The following is a 20,803-nucleotide window of genomic DNA, read 5'->3' on the forward strand; positions in this document are numbered from 1 at the left end:
AAAAGCGGTTAATTCGATCCTGTCTGTACAGGCACTGTCCCAACCTCTCACATTGGGATGGTGGGACCCACACTTAAGTAGTGGGTCTCACCATCTCATTGTGAAAGGTTGGGGTAATACCTGTACAGACAGGGTGAAATTTACCGAGAAAAGCACATCTCTTCATGAATATCCAATTAATCCCTACTCTTGAACTCGTATCAGCAACGAGATTAAAGAAGAGCATATTGTATATTTTTAGATTATATTTTAATTTTATCCGATAGATAAATTAAAAAAACTGACTATATATATAATATAATATGAAATAACAGAGCAGAAGAGCAGAATAGTGTTGAAATCGCTCGTATATACGCATTATAAGCCATATGAATAATAGTTCTAACCTATTTGCATTTTATTTGTATTTGAGTTGCGGAATGACTGGACGTGTGAAGTCCTATATTTTCCCATTTTATTTTTGTAATAATCACACATTTTTATTTTTATTTTCTCATTTCTATAATATTTATATTGTTTTTTAATCGTACGATACTGTAATAAACTTGGTTAGTAAAAAAAAAATGAAAGACAACAATTAAAAGGTTTTTTTATTATATATATTTCAAATATTTTAAATAATTGAATTTCAATCATGGCAAAAATTACAAAGGTACCCTTATTTATTAAAAATATGAAAAGCAAGCCCTTTATTCTCCTATAAACAAATTTTGTCTCATTATATTTGAATTCAAATAATAAACAAATATTTTCCATCTCTATGTAAGGGCTTTAAAGAGTTAAATAACAATCAAGGTGGCAAAAAGACGAATACGTTCGTCCCAACGCCCCCGTCAACCCGTCCCAGGGCCAACACGGAGGAAGTAAATCACAAACGACTACTAACATTTGGAATAGTGATTAGTACATAAGAGAGGTATTTACCTCGACTTTGTCGAGATTCGAACCCCAGACCTCGTGATGGTAACACTTTATATGCTAACCACTAGACTCATCCGAGTTAAATAACAATCAAGCAAATAGGTAGAGAAGTAACTCATAACAGATGCTCTTAATAAAGCTAGAGATGAAGCAAATAAATCATTAGCAAATTGCTTCAATCCTGCGAATCTTTTATAGATGAGAAGAAATTGTGGAACACATGACGATATAAGTCTGAGAACACAAAGTAGCAGCTAACGAAGCAAAATGCACATTTTATCGAAAGCAGTTTGCTACCTTACCATATTCACATGCCTACGCAGTTCATGAGTCTTGGAGTGCAAATCCCCAAAGTAGTGTGTAAATTAAGACTTTAAACAGATGAAAGAGGTAATGAAACTGATGCAACAGGGGCTGAGGTGACGACATTGTTATGTTAAGTGCATAAAAAAATCCACAGTCGCCTCCCCGTAGTCACCATAATTAGAATCGTAGTAGCTGTCTTCATCACTGTAATCCTCGTCCTCTTCATAGATTTCTGATTCATCTTCAGTTTCATACTCGAATAAAGGGCAATTACATGCCTGTTTCTTGTCCACCCATTCGACACCGCAAGTGTAGCAAAATTCATAGCCACACCTGCATGATGAAGCTGAAGGGTAAATTGACCTCAACAAACAATAGCAGCATTAGTATGTAAGAATACACCAAGTTTCGCGATGAAAACATTGTCTAAGAAAAAACAGCACATGTAAAACATAGGATATGATTTATTGCTGTCTTTTGTCCAAAAGATTTCCTCATCTCTTATTCAAGTTAATTCAAAGATAAACATAGGAGTTTAGAGTCATTCTATGTATTGCAAAGCAGCTGACCCTGCGAATTGATTGTGAAGAATATAGTTCACAGTTGTGAGATTTCCACTGTAGAAATAATTGTCAAGTAACAACCAGCATCAAATTTACTTGCAAACCAAAATACAGGATAGAAGGTGATATGATAATTTGCCAAATATGAAGACAATATAAAGTTCAACAGTGAGCATCTGTCATGTGATTTTGTTCAGTCTTCCTGGATAAATCACAGACAACTGGCTACTTAAAGATTCTAAAAGTTATCTTAGAATAAACATTATCCTATTAGATAATGAAAACAAAAGATTCTGTATTCTATCAGCTCGGTTTCTTGGGTAATGAAGAGTAAATAGGCAGCCTATCCAGAACAATTTTTAAGTGAGAAACCTGATTTATATTAATATTAAAATAAAAGGACATTTTTAGAGATTCATATGAAAAAAGGATTAGACAACTTCTTCATGGAGTAGATGAACAACCTAATATAACGCAGAGTAATCACAAAATGAGAGCACCGAACTATGTTTTTAATATAGTAGCATGTAACACAAATAAGTGTTAGCTTAAGAACTCTATCTGCAAGTGATAGACAAATTAGTCATTAACGACATTGGTATGTTAAGTGTTTTCTTGCAGTGCCAAACAATTAGTTGTATGCATTTACTTGTTTCATTAGAATACTTTGCTAGCAACATTTCTATGTTGTGTTTTCTTCCAAAGTAAATAATGAATGGTAAGTGTGTATAAGTCAACAAAGTGGGGTGACATTAAAGAGGTGAAAGTCGACAAGTTTGATTGGTGGACAAGTGTGTATAAATCAACAAGCTGCCTAAGCAAAATACTCTTGCTAACTAATTCTTGAAACACAATATCCTTGTTTCATTGAAAAAGAAAATTCATATCTTGTTTCAACCAGTAAGCAAGATAAAGTGGAATGACATCAAAGAGGTTATCATATCAAAGTGCAAGACCAGGTTGGCATAGCCATACATGTGAATAATGCAACCTGTACTGCATGTAGAGGGGCATGGGTTAACAGCAACAAGATTTCAGAAAGGCCAAGCACAGTCCAAGACATCAAAAAGTCAAAACAGAAAACAAGGAGATCATACTTACAGAGATTTTGCGCAAAGGATTACCTGCAAGTCATATGGAAACAGCCTTCTGAGAGTTCAATCATGTGGTTGCACTTAACGCATTGGCGCCATAACTTTTGTTTTGCAAGGGCCTGTAACCTTGCTTCTTCAGGAAGGATTGTCGGAGATAACATCTTAAACTGATAACATGTTAGTTTCTCGTGCCAAGGAACCTTACAATTGATGCAAAATGAGCCGTTGCATTTGATACATTTTCTTAAATAATCAACAACAGACTTATCGGAAGATTTGCTTAACTCCTCCAGTCTAGGAAACTTAACATCACTTGCCGACATGAGAGCTGAGCACCTGGGGTATGGACAGTAAACTTTCTGCTCATCAGGAATTGATGCCTCCTTTAGGCGCTGGCTCAAAAGTTCAAGTAGTTTGGGTGGTAAATACTTCCTACCAGATTCTAAATCAAGGATAACTTTGCAGCCATCATGTGGACAGCCTGGGAGTATTCCATGATGCAATTTAGCTTCAACGTGCTGTTTCATACAGGAAAAGCAAAACCGGTGTAAACAGTTATCGACAATCAACATATCTGAAGAATTTGTAACTTCCAAACATATGATGCAAGTCTCCCTTGAAAATTTTGGGTCAACTGCATCAACAACATCCTTTGACAGCTGAGAGTTTATAGCATCCCTTGCAAATGTAAACACAAATTTGACAGACCATCTTGGCAAAAAAGATATTGTAAATTTTTTGAAATTTATCCGCAGCTGCTTGACCTGATTAACCACTTGGGCAACTTTTGTCCTTTTAGGGACCCATATACCTCTAACCTGTAAAGTAATTGAGATTATTCCTTAAAAAGAAAAGGATTGTATGTATGATGCTACATCAACAGGAATTTAATGTGGATAAAAAGTAGAACATGAGGATATGGCATTTTAATGTAAAGAAAAAACAATCGAACGTAACCCATGCAACTACACAAATTGAGAGAGTATTATTTTTACAATTATGCTCAATAATAATGCTTAGTATGTGAACAGCAGGGGGGGGAATTCTTCAGGAGACAAGAAATCTAATGCGAGTATTTGGAACATGCATGAATCTAGTGTTGAATATATTTTCAAAAATTGGTGATACAAGATTAAAATTGTAGGACATTCTTTATAAGGCTTGTGTCAAGTTTTAGTTGTGAGGATAGTGGATTCGCTAAGTTGAGCAATAAAGTTCTTGACTACACTTTATAATGAAGTTATCTAGTAGTTGAACCTAAACTTTATTCGATCACCCACTCATCACAGTTGTTGCCAAGGATATGTTCTACCCCATTACATTGTAGGCTTAATTTCAATATGAGGGAAACCATTGTGTCTTCAATGTCAGTAACCAACTTTCCACCACACTAGCATTCTCTACTACGTTGATGCCCTCAATGTAAAATCTCCATGAATTTTTCTCATTATCTCCCTTCCCTATTAATTGCCAATAGTTGGAAGATACATGAATATGTCAGGACCTTAAGACTCTTCATGTTGAGTTGCGACATCACTAGCAACCTGAATCAATACACCTTGAATACACCTTCATGTTAACCTCATGGTTATGATAAAGTAGATGCCACGCTAGTAGTCCAACTTTGACAGATCAAGGATGCATGACAACTATTTTTACCTTGCCAGGTGTTTTGCATCATGTTTACAAATAGATCATGCATGAAGCATTTAGCCAAGCTGGAACCGAATTCCATGGTGTAAATGTGCATGGGGAGCAACAGTGAGCCCTATTATTGTTAAATCTAATAAGATGAAGCACTGGCCTAGAGGAGACATGCCTTCCAAATGGAGAATGACACTTTTTTTTTGTGTCCACTCTACAAGAGCCTGTACAAGGTGGGCATGTTGGTATCCATGGGTGATTTATGGAGCATATTGGAAGTTTATGCCATCTAATGGGTTGAGCTTGACCTCTTGGAGTAATTCATACAAGGAGACCCAGATGGTGACAACCACAAAGATTGTTTAGTTTAGAGGACTTGAAAATCAGTTTATAGGAAAATTTTCACTGCCATCAGTTTTAGAGAAGCTATATAATCAAATATGTTTCTAAAATCCATATCTGTATTGATTAAATTTGGTGGTTCAGCACATCAGTAGACTCATATAACCTTTACTGTAATAATTATCCTGCCATTAGTTAGCATAATTAGAAAAAATCTCAGTATCAGTATGAAAATCAACACTACAATTTGAAAAATAAGAATAACATCACTACTAACCTAACCACCATTATGGGTCTATTCTTAACTAGCAAGCAATGCAAGACCTCACAACATCATGGTATGTTTTCGGCAACTTCCATTGTCCTATCTTACCTTGACCATGTTATACTAGCAACAATACCAAAAAATTATATCAATTTTTTTCCCATTTATACTTGCTCCACATGAAGGTATTAAAAGCGGTTCAGGGTGATGAGCAGCCGGCCCATTGCCTCATACTTAGGCAAATAGGCAATCAATTGTATAATAATATTAAAATAAAGAGAAATAAATTAAATTAAGAATGACAATATTAATGTGTATATATAAATATATAAAAATTGTATCCTTAATCAATCAAAACAAATTTACAATCATAAATAAATGTTAACATTAAAATTTAATAATGTATAGTTATAAATAACAATAGAAACAAAAATCACAGTAAAAATAAAATTAATAATGTATTGTTATAAATATAAATTGCAAGAAACCACATGGCTAGCTTATAATTAATGTCATACCACAATATCAAAATAAAGAAAAGACACCTAATGTTAAATGAATCAACAACTTAAAAAAAAAAGCATCTTCTATTGAGATTAGCCCAGCTGCCTAGGTGGGTTGTCTGTGCAACTTTTTAAAGGAGTGGGTTGCCTAGCCACTAGGCATAGCACACGCCCTTGGCAAAACAACCAAGGCAGCCACTTAGCATTTTCAAGCTATTCTCCACAAATCATAATTTGGACAGTTCACAAAATGTTAAAAACTCAAGTAGCGCTACACATATACCTCTCTACTAATAAAAAAATTAGCCCAATGAATTCTTATTTATCCACCAAGGATATCTGAACAAGCTATGAACACAGATCATAATTGTCATATAACCAAGACAGTTATATGACAGATAAAAACACAAACATTGATAGTTTTGACATCAAACTGAGAAACATAGTTATCAATAGTCAAAATAATCAACATGAGCCTATTACATCATTGGTTAACTCATGTTTAAATATCTTTAAGCTATGTTTTACTTGGATAGATAATAAGGAAGAAAAAAGAGATAGAAAGAGAAAGTGGAACATAATGTATAAAAGTGAACTGTGATGTATGTGTAATTTTGTGTTTTTCTTCCTTTTCTCTTCTTATCATTCACCCATGTAAAAAAGGGTTAGCCATCCAACTAAAATTGATTTAAGAGATTATCATTACTAGCGATATGCTTGCATAGAGTTCAATGGATGATAAGATCCATGCAGCCAACTCAACTAGATGAGATTAACATATCATGTTGATGATGTTGATAATAAGACAATCCATAATTTGAGTCCTGGTAGCATCATACGAATAATGAAACTAAGACAAGAAAACCACAACACAACATTGAAAAGAGGAAGATGAAGAAAGCTTAAAAATGACAAAAACTTATAGTCAACCCCGGGTCTCTGGCTTAGCTCACTCTAAAATCCTAGTCTCAATGAGACAAACCATAATGTGGCATCATGTGAATAAACAAAGTAAGAAGAAAACACCATGGCACAACATTGAAAAGAGGAAGATGAAGAACGCCTAGAAATGGCAAACCTTCTGATCGCCCTCACTATTAGAGCCTAGTTACAATGAGACAAACCACATGGTATTGACTCTGCCACTATGACCTTACCGTTAACTATCTCTAAGTTTCCACATTATAAGTTTCTTCTTCTACACAAAGGCAATTGTTCTAGTTGCTTCACAATTATGCCAAAGAAAAGTGTTTGTAAAAATCACAATAGGGAAACTCAAAGTGAAAGGAATTGTATAATTTTTTGGCTCTTTTACTTATAAATTTTTTAAAGACAGATTTACCTTTTCATCATTTTGAGAAATATATATTTATATCCTAAACCTAGTTCCTTTCATTTGAGATCCCACTGTCTTTCTTTAGTTGTAACCTTATGAATTGATATTAAATCATTAATTTGTATAAGTTATTATTTCATCTTAGTAGACTCTTCCAAATAGATCGAGTTATATTCTTTGAATCCAGAACAAGATGAATTTATCAACACAAATATTGAAGTATGAGTCTATAAATCAATTCATACAGTTACTTTTAAAAGTCAATTTAGTATGCTTTAGGCAATATAAAAATAAATCAAACCTCACATAATATTGTGAAAAAAATTATATAGTATAAAGTTGATTTCTTTTTTAACTCTACCCTTATAGCCATTTGTACTCTTACCACATTTAATCATAATTTTACTGTGCATCTCAAATAGAGAAACCTCACTTCCATTGTAGGACAGCCAAACACACTATCGATTGTCCCTCAGCTACTTTCTCACATTCAATTTTTAATCTGATATGTTCTCACAGTTGCAAAAACAATTCTCAACTAAGCCTTAATAATTGTAGTAGTTGATATACACAAAGAGAGCCTCAGTTGTTCAAAGATAGAATCACTAGTAAATATCAAACATAAAGTTATGAGTTCAGGTAATTGGCACCGCCAAATTCAATCCTATCTTGATCGTATGATACCCAAATATTCTACGATCAGCACTGATGAGAGACCCAAATTGACAAAAAAAAAAAAACATGTAGTAAAGAATCTTTTAGTTACGATGGGAAAGTGAAATCTAAGAGATGGAACTTGAGAAGCAAAACCAAGAAATTCCTGGAAATAACGTACTCACGTGATTGTAAAGAACCTTGTAGTCGCAGAACACGGATATGTTCTTGATGCCTAACGAGATAACCGCATTCAGCCCCTCGATCAGCGCCGCCGTTTCCACTACCTCGCGGCAGGTGCCAACGTCCTTGATCGGCACAGGCTTCTGGATTTTGAGCAACAGATTTCCGCTAGGATCGCAAACGGCTGCTGCGATGGCGGCGAGATGGACCAAACGGCCATTCGATAAGTGCTCGCTGACCATGCCCTTGAAGTAGAGGCGAAAGGTAGGCTCCTCGACGGCCTGAACGTTCTCAATAGGCCGCTCGAAATGGTCTCCAAACTCCTCCCACTCGTCCTCTGGCATCTCGTCGATATCGCGAGCGACGCGCTCGTCGTGGGCGCGGCGGCGGATGTCATCGGTCATGCGGCGAGCCACGGCTCGGGACCGCTCGAAGTCCCTCACCTCGTCCTGCAAGCGTTCGACCTCGAGGTACTGGAACATGATAGCGTCAGAGAAGCCTCCTCGGTCGGAATCGGCGACGATAGGCGGAAAGGAAGAGGAGGAAGCGGCTGCAGTGGCGGCAGTAGAGGAAGAAAGGCCGTTGGATGGGGGACCAGCGAGGGAGGCTGCCATCGCTTCCTCCATCTGGAGGCGGAAGGCGAGATCAAGGTCGGACTCGGCGAAGGTCGCAGCCATTAGCTCGCACCGCTGCTGGGAGAGGACGAGATCGAGGTCGTCAGGCTCGCTCATCTTGATTCTTGACGGTTCACTCTGCCGTCTGCCGTCTGCCGTCTGCCGTCTGCCCTTCCCTATCATTTTATAATTTAAAATATTTTTTATTATTCCTTAAAATAAAATATAAATCACTATAATAAAATGAGATGTATCATAGTTAAAAAAAAAGTTTTTTAATTATTCTTTTAAAAATATTATAAATCATAAGTCACTATAAAATTAAGGAAAATGATTAACGAGGTATATTACAGCTAAAAAGGAAAGAAAATTTACATTAATTACCGGCCATTTGTTTTCTATTTATATCAGTTATTCACGTGTTACAAATTGATTAGATGGTCTTATCGTATATTTCACCTACTAAATAAATCGAAAAATATTCTGTTTGTCCATCAGCTGAATCCAAATCTTTCGGTAAAAAAAAAATGGATCATTAGAATGGGCCATTTATAATTATAATTGAATGATGATCATGATCCAATTATAATTAGTTGTGATCTATTTTTTGATTTTACTATCTCTCATATTATAATTTAGATCGGAACATATAATTAGAATCTATCCGGAGGTTGCCTTCCGCTCAACGTCAGGCTGTTTAGTCACTTGCTTATCACTACCAGTCTCAGTCATCCGTCTCGATCCAAATTATAATCTGGGGACGATAAATTTAGGGAATGATCGTAATCAATTGTGACTAAATCATAGCCACGATCCAACTACAATTACTGATCCATTTTTTTATGGACCAGAGATCAAATCCTCTAATAAAAAAAATAGACAAGGAATGGACCACTTGTAATTGCAGTCAGATGAATTGTGGTCATGATTCGATCATAATTGATTACGATTCCTCCTTGCGTTTACCATCCCTTAGATTATAGTTTAGATCAGGATTATAATCGGAGATTGTCTAGATGCCACGGACGATTGGCTAAACTATCGAGCACCGAGCTGGGAGTGGCCTTCGGGCAATCTCTAATCTCAAACTATAATATGAGAAGGCGATAAATTCAAAGAATGATCGATCTCGGTCTTAATTTAATCATAATTATAAGTAATTTATCCTTTAATCCATTTATTTTGGACGAAGGGATCTGACCTCGTATGCGACCAGCGTCCTAAATTTATTTTTTAGGAAAAATAATATAACAGTAAAGTAGAGAAAATTCTCCAATGACAACTTGAATTTTGCATGCAATTCTCATCCATAAAAAACTTTGTTTTCACTCCCTGCATGCAAAGTTTTATTTGCTTCAACTCCCTCATGCAAATATTGTGACCTAATTACCCTTCAAATTTTTAGGTACAAAAAGTCCAAAAATTAGTATAATTCCTCTTAAATTCAGCACTTTACATTAGAATCGAGTATATTTTCTATTAAATTGAGTATATTTTTTTTCCTGTTTTAATATAATTGCTCTTAAATTCAGCACCATGTAAAAAGAAAATCTAGTATATTTTCTATCCAATTAAGTATCATTTAAAGAAAATCTAGTATATTTTTTTATCCAATTGAGTATCATTTAAATAAAATTTAGTATATTCGAGTATATTTTCTATTAAAATTGTCCTTCATATTTTTTAGGTATAAATAGTCTAAAAATGAGTATAATTCCTATTAAATTCAACATTTTAAATTAGAATTGAATATATTTTCTATTTAATTGAGTACGATTTTTTTCCTATTTAATATAATTCATCCTAAATTTAGTACCATTTGAAAAAACTCTAGTATATTTTTTATCCAATTGAGTATCATTTAAAGAAAATCTAGTATATGTTCCATCAGTACCATTTAAAGAAAATCTAGTATATTTTTCATCCAATTGAGGTGGAAAAAGAATCGTACTCAATTTGATAGAAAATATACTAGATTCTAATTTAATGTACTAAATTTAAGAGGATTTATACTCATTTTTAAACTTTTTATACTTAAAATATTAGGGGCAATTAGATAAGTATATTAAACTAGGGAGTAAAAATAAAGAATTTTTCCAATGAAGAGTACATACAAAATTATATTTATCAATAAAGACTACATGTAAATTTTTTCAAAATATAATATAACACGTCGTAGTTAGCATTCAAGCCTTGGGGTCTAATCACCCATGCCCCGGGGATATTAGACTGTCGATGTTAATGACCGGTCTTAGCAATGCCTTAATAAAGGTTTAAATTATAACGTATTGCATTTATTAATCATTATCTCACAGGAATATTATTTAACTTTAGATGGGAATTTTAGATGAGTCAAAGATTAAGATATGAGAAAATTTTGACATACTAAATTCCAGACGATGATTTTTATTATTTTTTTTATAATTTATATATTTAGACTTCGCCTCATTAATTTTGAAAATAGATGACTTTACCTCTTCATTTATTTTTCGAATAAATTTAAAACACAAATTATACATATTTAAAACTCCTACCATAAAAGTTCTACAAATGAGATCCTTTTAGCATGAACTATTATCTTAACTTGAGTGATAATGAGTCGATTAAAGAAATATTTGTACAACATGATCACGTCTAACTTGATTAGTCCTTTTTTGAACAATAAGATCAAAACAATTTTAGTTAAAAACCAACTCCGAAATGTCAAAATGATCTTAATGTACCGATCAACACGTTCTCATAGTTGGGATCCATCGTGCCATAATTGGCGGTCTAGCACGGCACCGGGCCTAGTTGAGACATGCGTAGATTGGATTGGACCCGAGTCTAACCCTGTCTATTTAATTCTTTTTAAAAATATTATAAAATAGAAAATTCATTAAAAAATATTTTTACAGAGTAATGGAATGGAGTAAACAGATTGTACACGTCAATTTTAATGGATTACACATGAAATTTTAAATTTAAATTAATCTTTAATTATGAATCATAATTACGTACGAGCCGGTAATTAGTCACTGTTAATTAAATTCCTCATTACTGTTTATTATCTGTAATCCAATCATGTTCTCCGGCTTAATAATTTTTTTTCCTATTTCAACCAGCACGCACATATTTTACTCAAGGATTCACTTCGTCTATTACTTGGTATTATGTGACGGCCCCAGTGATTCGTCCACTACAAAAGCAGGTGCAGTTAGTGGCTGTCACTGTATATAAAACAAAGTATAGAAACGATAAATAGCGTGTCGCGCTGTTCTCTTCGGCTCCTGTTTCGACGGCCGACGCACGGCCTCGGGAGCGAAGGCGGCGGCTCTTCCATCCCTCCTCCTCTCGAGCTCTTCACCCCTTCTTCCTCCTCTTCACGGATCGGGGAGTCTCGTAAGCTGTTCTCCTTTTTCTTTGCTCATTTTTTTTTCTCTTGTGTTGTTGATCGGTTGGGGATTTTGATCGTCTTACTCAGGAGGGAGGGAAGAGGATCTGCGGTGGGGGCGGCTTAGGGGAGGGGATCGTTGATTGCTTGATCGGTGGCTACCGCGATGGCTGCTCCACCTGGTAGGGCACGGGCCGATTACGATTACCTGATCAAGCTTCTTCTGATCGGAGACAGCGGTATGGTTTTCTGTGTCTTCTAATCCGCTTTTCATCTAAAAGGTCCAGTCTTTATTCTTCTTTTTTTTTCCCTTTCTGCCGCATTTGTGATTTGGCCCATGTCAGATACGATGTTTCGGTATTGATTGGATAGATCTGCATAAATATTGAAATTTGGGGATCTATTATGGGTTGTTGATTTGTATAAAGATTTTATGCCCCGTCAAAGCTTATGTTGGAGCTAGGTTTTTGTTAGATCTCGCAATTTTGATTGTCTGGCCGGGTAATTGTGTTATGCTATTGGCTGGCTGGGTAATTGTGTTATGCGACAGATTAACTTTGATAAGTTTGGCAACCCTAATGGAATTTGGAATTATGTGATGAGAAAGGGCAGCCAAGTGCATGAGGTCCTGGTGAAGGGTTGGACCACATTAGGTCTATCTTTCTCAATCTTACCCTGCATCTTATGTGATGATAAGGTTATAGAAAATAAGTTGAGATTGTATGGACGTGTTTAAGGCAGACAATTGGTTATATAGTTAGAAGAGTTGAATCAAATAGAGAAGGGGGGGATCATGAAAACTTTATTTGGCGTAATAAAAAAATGATTTGGTCATTTTTAATATTCCTTGTGATAACATATGTGTAGTCAGCCTCAAATAGTTGGGACTATGACTTGATTATGATATTCTATGGTTTTTCTGATTCTACCTTGGAGATCTTGACATACACGCATAGCCATCGAGATATCTCATGGTGGACTACTTGTGAAAAAATTAAGTGTTGGTGGAATTCAATTACTCTTCTTTTTTTATATTTGTTCATGAATGGAACCTAAAACCAAAGGCCTGTTACTCCTAAATTAAGGGTTTTTGAAGGTCATATGGAAATTCACATGGGTATACAGGTTCTTTGCAAATTTGCTTTACACAAGGGAATGGAAGCATGCCTCCTTAGTAACTGTTTACTTGGAGTAGTGAGAGATGAAAAGAGTAGGGAGGATTCAAAAACTAGTGTTTTCTTGATAAAAAGGACAAAACTAATTTTGTATCTTTCCTATTTTATTTCCTTTGATTTCTCTTCAATTAAGCAGATCCCCCCAAGTGCATTTGATTTTAGAATTATACAATGACTCTGAGTTCTTGTTTCTTGTATGTGTTTTTCTTATTGAAAATTTCCCCTATTTTTAGTGTGTAATGAGATCATTTACACATATCTGATTTTTTGTCTACTTACATTTGCCCATTTTTTTGAAATTTATACCATGGACTTAAACCATCTCAGGATTTGATGTTTTAAGACTTGGAAGACTATCAATAATTAGATATTGTATCTCCATGGATTAATCTCTCATGAGTCAAGTTTTATACGGGCATTCCCCCTTAAAGTGACTATATTGTTATTTAATGAAGACTATGGTACTTGACCTGGCTCTCTGGCATTCTATGGAAAAAGGAAACTTTTTAAAAAAAATGCAAACCATATCCCAAAATATTTCACCTAAAAGATTTCTGTTGGAAGTTCTCCTGATTGTACAAGGATGTTCATTATCTAAAAAATTGGTTAGTTGGTTGCTTCTTCATTTAATTCTCTATATGAGAAATTCTAAAGCCTATAAGGAGGAGAGAATAGAGAGTTTGATAACTCTGTTACAAGTATATGATAACAAGGGAGGGTGTCTAGCTCTAGAAATAGCATCAACCAAGATCATGGAGTTAGTTTCAAGAGAGACTAGCAAGGCTCCCTTGGTTTTTTGATTAGCATGCCATCCCTCATGTCAAGAGTCTTTCCATGTAATATAAATGTCCCTGGAACATTTGTGTCTGTAGCAAGTATGTATTTTTTTAGTTCATATCCTCTGGGATAAAGCAGTAAGCCCTAGGCTTTTATCTGGATTATACCTATAGAACTTGTGAGAGTACATAATACATATTAAGGTTTCAAAACAAAATCAATTAGTTGCTGTAGGTGGTCCACAGAATCTTTACTTTATGTAATTTTTTTGACTGATTAAATTCTTATCCAAAATCTATGGCAATGTTGTTCATCGTGCTTCTATTGCTGAATGATAAAACTAGATGGTTACCTGATTTCTTGATGCATATGCAGAACCCAGGATTTGCCATGCCTATTTGCTTTTAGAGGTGGGCATTAACTTTCTTGTCTTTGATATCTGCTAAATTATTGATTAGGCCCTAGCTTTCTCATTTTCTTTAGTGTCTTTTTTCAGAACTGCGACTTGGGTTCTTCGTGAAGCTAACCATCTTTTTTTATTGTTTAAATTTTGCTAGCAATAATCTACATTCACCCTATTTTCATAGGGAAATCTGTAGGAATAAGGTTCAACTGCTCAAGTATTGTCTTGTTGGTGAATCTCCTATTATCTAAGCTTTTATCAAATGTTTTGTGGTTTTATAATCTGCTTTTTGTTCCTTATCTAATTGCTTTGTTGAAATTTCAGCTTTATGTTATACTCGACCTAATCAATTAATTGTTACTGTTTTATGAATGATTGTAAATGACATGTGACTTCTGTAGAGTAGTGTAGTCCTTATTGATTTGTGCAGTTAATCTATCCTCACTACACAGTATTGTTGTGAGGTAATATAAGGAGAGTGCATGAGGTTGTGTAAAGCAAAATGCATCAGGCCCTACTAAATTTACAAATAGAAGAAATATTATTCTTTTCAAGTTTCCATGCTGTGAATTTTCTATTGTTTTGACATATTCTCCTTTAGGTGTTGGGAAGAGTTGTCTCCTCCTGCGTTTTTCTGATGGCTCCTTCACAACAAGTTTCATTACTACAATTGGGTGGGTTAAGCTTCATCCTCTGTTAGTTTTTTTTAAATGATTTTAGTGTTGGACAATTTTGTTGTTCTGACTACAATTACCTGACTTTTGCACAGTATTGATTTTAAAATAAGAACTATAGAATTGGATGGCAAGCGAATTAAACTACAAATTTGGGATACAGCTGGTCAAGAGCGTTTCCGAACTATAACAACCGGTTGGTTTATATTCTTTTATATATGAATCTAGTGCTTTGAGAGTGTATGTTATTCTGACACCCTACCTTTTCCATTTTACCAGCTTATTATCGAGGTGCCATGGGTATTTTGCTTGTTTATGATGTTACCGACGAGTCATCTTTTAACAGTAATTACTTTTACAGAATTTGTGTAGCTATTTGCTGACATTATTTTATCTCCTTATGACTTATTGCACGCTTCTCTTGACAGACATTAGGAATTGGATTCGGAACATCGAACAGCATGCTTCTGACAACGTAAACAAGATTCTCGTTGGTAACAAGGCTGATATGGATGAAAGCAAACGGGTACGTTCCTCGGTAACATAACATAATTCTGTGTTATTTCCTACCAATTACAATAGTCACTCAGGCTCCTGACAAGGTTCTTTAACTTTGCAATTGTGCAGGCTGTGCCTACTGCAAGTGGACAAGCACTTGCTGATGAATATGGAATCAAGTTCTTCGAGACTGTAAGTTGTATTTCTTTTTTTTTTTTTTAAAATAATAATTTTATGATTTAAAGGTAGTTTCGATATCTGATTGCTGGTTTTTGTGCTGTGCAGAGTGCCAAGACAAATCTCAATGTGGAACAAGTCTTCTTCTCAATAGCTAGAGACATCAAGCAAAGGCTTTCTGAAACTGATAACAAACCCGAGGTGGAAGGAATTTCCTTACACTTAACTAGCGCAATACGCTTCCTACGCCTCTTAATCAATCGTGAATTTGTTGCAGGACCGGACAATCAAGATCAACAAACCAGACCAGGGAGTCGCCGAGGGTACTGCAGCCACAAGATCAGCGTGCTGTGGGTCTTGAGATGCAGGTTAGGCCAGTTTGTATGGATTTGATGGTAGTTGATAACTAATTTGCATGTTATCGGCAACAACTGATGCTATCGATATAATTGACCGGTGAACTTATCTGACAATTCTTTCGCCGTTGGGGATTGAAAACCTGCAGTTGCTATTTTGTTGTGAAACCTGTATCAGAATGTAAGCTTTTGTCACTATCCTGTCATGTCTCAGTGTGAGAACGATATCGACTTGTTAAGTTGTAACTACAAGATCGTCTTCCAAAGTGCTGGTATTTTAAACTAATTTTTAGTTCTTGGAATAATGTTTCAGTTAGATGAATGTTATTGAGTTGCATTGGTAGGACCTACTATAATGAGCCCGTATGGTATGGCTATAGAGGGAGACCGTGAATGCGCCTCTTCGAATTAATATTCTCGCACGAAAGTAGAGGTAAATGGATTATTAGCAGTGTATGCTTGTGTGATTGATTGTGTCAAGTTATAATTGTATATCTATACAAAGGATCGCCAAAGATCTAGTTAGCAAATCACAACTCGGTTGAAAGGTTTACAACTAGCTATGCGTATTTGATATAGTTTTAGCTGACTAAGTGGGTCGATGAACTAAAAGAGTTGAGCATTTTGGCACACAAAGCACACTATGTGGAATCATCTACAAGGAAACAACACGATCCGAACTCGCCAAAAAAAAAGTATTTCTTCCAAAGGTACCTGACAGAAAGTTTTTGTTAAAAAAAAACCCCAACAATTTAATGAAATAATTAAATTGAAGTAATTTTATCACATGAATAAGATTTTGTCCATTCCCAGCTTGAGATCATTCTCCATCGGCGACAGGTTCAAATCCAGCATCATCTCACTCCGGCGATGCTCCTCGCCGGCTTTCTTCTGCGGCACCAACCCAGCGTCGGGGTCGGTGCCGGCCACCCGGTGCCGCCTCATGTGGCCGCCCAAGGCCTGTCCGACGGCGAACTCGTGACCGCAGACGGCGCACTCGTGCACCCTCGGCCTGCTGTCGACGCCGCCGCCCTCGCGGCAGTGGGCGGCGGAGCCTCCGCCGGCTGCCAGGCGCGCCTTCTTGTGGCTCGCCCGGTGGCCGCCCAGCGCCTGGAACGAAGGGAACCGCCGGCTGCACGTCTTGCACTCGAACACCCGCGCCGCCCCTGACGAAGGCGATGGCGACGTCGTCGTCGTCGAATAGTGTGCGATGAAATCGCCCTCGTCGACGGCGATGACACCGGCGGCGCCGCCCTGAGAGAGGAGCATCACCACCTTGCCCATGTCGATGCTCTCAACGTGATCTCCTGCTCCAAATCTATATCGCTTCATTTTTTTTAATCATATGGCAAGATGGTGGAGGATGCTCTTTATAGAAAAAAAAAAAAAAAAGGTGGACTATTCACTTTTGGTAACCTAATTTAGTATATATCCCTCTAAGTTTGACTTTGGTAACAATTTTTTTTTAAAAAAAAAAATTGGTCCTTAGGGTTTCCATAAATGGAAAGAAACTAAGTGCAATGTATAATCAACTAAGATTTTTTTTTAGTCTAGTTGGATTGAATCAAATCTCAATTTTTTTTTATAATCTAGGTATTCAAGTCTTACCATCCGATTAGTATTGCAAGTAACAAATTCGACCATGAAAATTTTCTATCAGTTACTAGAGTAAATTCGAAAACATATGACAGTCCGCACAATGACTCAGCGCTCCTAGTGGTTCAAATACGGGAGATGAGTTTCTTACACTGCTTAGGTTTTGAATCCTAAGTACATAGAGTGGCCCAAGGTGTGCTTACCATTGCATCATAACTCAAGGGCAATCAAATCTCAAACTTGATTTAACTAGATGGAGTCATCCATATTAAACCCTAAAAGATCGACCGTTAGGTATTGATATTTTGACAACCTAGCTTATATGATCGTAAGATACTTTCACACAATTGATGAAGGAAAGATGTTTTAATTTGTGATAGCTAATTGCATGTTTATATTATTAGCAAGAAAGTAATTAGGTGATCAAATAAGAATTTTGCGTTGTTCTCCCAAATGACTATCTATGATAATAAGGTTATGGTGGTAGATGATTCAAGTGGAGTTAAATTTTACATTGTTCAAGCTTGTTTGGTAATATAATCAAGTCAAGTTAAATCTAAAATGAATCTAACTATTGAAATAGTAACTCAAGTTTGCCTTATTTTTTATTATTATTATGAGTTTGAACTTAATTCAAATTTGACTTAAATTTAGTTCATTTAGATGTTATCAAACTCTTCAAACATATTTAATTATTTAAAATTTTATATATTTAAATTTATTTAGTTGGTTGGTGAGCTTTAATATTACATGTATATTTGTTTATTTTAAAAGCTTATTTATATTTACAAATTTGATAAGAGTTTTATTGATAAATATAGTTCACAAATAGCTCATAATTTTTATTTTTTTTTTGAGTAATCAGAGTATCTAAGCTTCTCTCAGCTAATCTTAGATGTAGTTGTTCTTCCCCCAATCGTGTAAATTCTAGGGGACTCATAATTGTTGTTAATTTTTTTTGGTAATCCAAATATTTAGCTATTTGAACCAACTAATCCTTAAAGTGACTGGGTTGGTCCTATAGAGGTTTTCCATCGGCCATCAAGATAAATTCAAGAAACACAGATGAGTCCTAGTAGATAGCCCAATATCACGAGTGGTTTGAACACCGCAGGCGTATGATATGCCCTGTGAGAGATTCAAACCCTTATTGCATGGGAACTCATCTTACCCCTTACCATCACATCGTACCCTATGGGGTCTCATAATTGTTATTCATTTTTTTAATATAATCTAGGTATTCAACTTTTTGAACCTCAGGAAGCACTCTCAGAAGTCCATCCAAGAGGCCAACATTTTAAGGTTTGTCATTCCACTAGAGAAAAATATAGCACTATAGCCCCAGTGGCAAACGAGCTTTTCGATTGAACAAAGCATTTATCACTAGTGTCATCATAGAAGTTATGTCTTATGTGGATTACGCTCATCCCCATCATCTCCGCCAATCCACCTTAGGACCAACATGAAGAAGGTAAATCATGGTAACCAAGTGACAAGTTTGGGGGGTGGGTAAAATACGGGTTGTAAAGATTTACACCCTATCAGTTCTGATATTCGACCCATGCACCTCATGTGATAAACCAACAACCACTTACCAATTCAGATAAACCCATGGAGGCTCATAGATCTTATACCTTGAACAATAAGGAAATCGATGACAAGGTGCTTTTGAAAAAAAAAAATTAACATCGTCAACTACTACAATAAGTTGTTGATCGAACACACCGAAATCTAAATGCAAAAGAATGGCGAGACAAATCTTTAGCTAAAGGTTTCCGTAAGGCGGACTCTGCTTGGGTTCATAGTTGGTGCAATGGACATGAAACCCCAAACCCTAATGTGTAAGTCAACATCAAATCTAGTGATGGTCAACGCTGCAGAGATCTCTAGCTAGCTAATCTTGATCTGTAGTTCAACTTGACAGATAGACAGTTAAGACCGAGTACAAATCAGTAAAAGTCAACGGATTAGATCTCCAACAAGTTGTCAACTCTCTTTGATAAAAAATATTTGAAAATAATACATGAGGAATTCATACAAAATTTGTAGCTGACAATTAATGTATTTAATTTTTAATTAATTAAACTCATTAAACAGATAATTAAGAGATAATTAGTGGGGCATGAATGGTTTAATTTATTTAATTAAAGTCCACTGTGAGCGCAAGGAGTGCCTAGACGTTGACTTAAGCATATTAGAATATTGTCATTAGTGTTGAGCAATATATAAACTTTTATTTACTTGGATTAATTATTTATTTGTGGGGAAAATATGTCTACAATTCTTATTTTTAAATAAAAAATATATTTTTTAGAAAAATAAATATAAATATATCAATCACATTGACTTTTTATAATTTGAAGATTAATTATGTGTTTATTATATGTGATAAGGCTTTTAGTTTTATTATACATCACTAAATGATATGGCAAAAATAAGATAAATAAATAATGATGATCGGGTTAAGGGGCAAAGTATGAGTACGAATCCTCTTGTTCGTAAATTACGGATCAGAGGATGATTCATTTTATGAATTGGTCTATTTTGATAGACTCCATCACTTAAAGAGTTGAGGTTCATCATAATCATAATTCATCAATCATGATCAATGGGTCATCTTCTGGTCCACAAATTACGGACCAAAAAATCCCGTCGACAAGTATATGTTGGCTCCTTGGAATAACGATTCCGAGAGCCAAATATTTAAAAGATTATAAAATATTCATTTTTAATAGTTGAATTTTATAATAAAAGAGTATTTAAATATTAATTTATCAAAGTTGAATTTACTGTATAGTTGGAAAAAAAATTCTAATTCTGTAAAATATCATACTATACAATCAAGACGTAAAAAAAATTGAATACTTCATCCAAAATATAATTTTAGCAAGTTATCACATCATTTAATTGATCTTTTATTAATTACTATGTAACATTATATAATGAAGTAGGTTAAGGTATACACGTTAGGTGAGAATGACTAAATTATTTTTTAACAATATTGTTAACAAATTGACCTCAAACTTATAGTTAGAAATAAGAGGAAGTCTAATGCAAGTAATTAAGTATAATTATAATATTTGTGGCCTATGGAATCAGAATGATTAAGAAATTTAATGCTACTAATTAAGAATTTAAAATGGATTTGAAAAAGAGGTTAAACTTTTTCCATTGGAGAAGATGATTTTGAAGACCTCGTCAAAGAGATGAAAAGTTTGCTTTAACTTCAATTTTAAAAGGGAGGACCAACTTGTAAAGAAAAAAATAAAACTTTTGCACAATTTTATACACAATATATATTTTTAAAATTAAATAGTTTACTTGTCCATTCAATTTATATATTCAAGAA

The 20,803-nt window shown here is 35.1% G+C and overlaps 3 protein-coding genes across 3 annotated transcripts; 1 reads left to right on the top strand and 2 right to left on the bottom strand.

Annotated features, from left to right (window-relative positions):
- Positions 1-1,083: 1,083 nt before the first annotated feature.
- On the bottom strand, positions 1,084-8,581 carry LOC121976185. The gene is made up of 3 exons (XM_042528245.1): positions 7,814-8,581; positions 2,915-3,702; positions 1,084-1,560 (listed from the first exon to the last, which is right to left on the bottom strand). The coding sequence occupies exons 1-3, from the start codon at positions 8,540-8,542 to the stop codon at positions 1,353-1,355; spliced, it is 1,725 nt and encodes a 574-aa protein (XP_042384179.1). The 5' UTR covers positions 8,543-8,581; the 3' UTR covers positions 1,084-1,352.
- Positions 8,582-11,654: 3,073 nt separating this feature from the next.
- LOC121976186 (ras-related protein RABE1c-like) lies at positions 11,655-16,144 on the top strand. Its single transcript, XM_042528246.1, has 9 exons — positions 11,655-11,806; positions 11,889-12,037; positions 14,755-14,827; positions 14,923-15,023; positions 15,107-15,172; positions 15,256-15,353; positions 15,455-15,517; positions 15,611-15,703; positions 15,780-16,144. Exons 2-9 carry the CDS (start codon positions 11,965-11,967, stop codon positions 15,861-15,863), a joined length of 651 nt encoding a protein of 216 aa, XP_042384180.1. The 5' UTR covers positions 11,655-11,806; positions 11,889-11,964; the 3' UTR covers positions 15,864-16,144.
- A 472-nt stretch (positions 16,145-16,616) lies between these two features.
- Positions 16,617-17,304, bottom strand: LOC121976187 (zinc finger protein ZAT11-like). The gene has a single exon (XM_042528248.1). The coding sequence runs from the start codon at positions 17,188-17,190 to the stop codon at positions 16,642-16,644; it is 549 nt and encodes a 182-aa protein (XP_042384182.1). The 5' UTR covers positions 17,191-17,304; the 3' UTR covers positions 16,617-16,641.
- Between the last annotated feature and the right edge of the window lie 3,499 nt (positions 17,305-20,803).

This window comes from Zingiber officinale, chromosome 4B (genome assembly GCF_018446385.1).
Source record: "Zingiber officinale cultivar Zhangliang chromosome 4B, Zo_v1.1, whole genome shotgun sequence".
NCBI classification, from domain to species: Eukaryota; Viridiplantae; Streptophyta; class Magnoliopsida; order Zingiberales; family Zingiberaceae; genus Zingiber; species Zingiber officinale.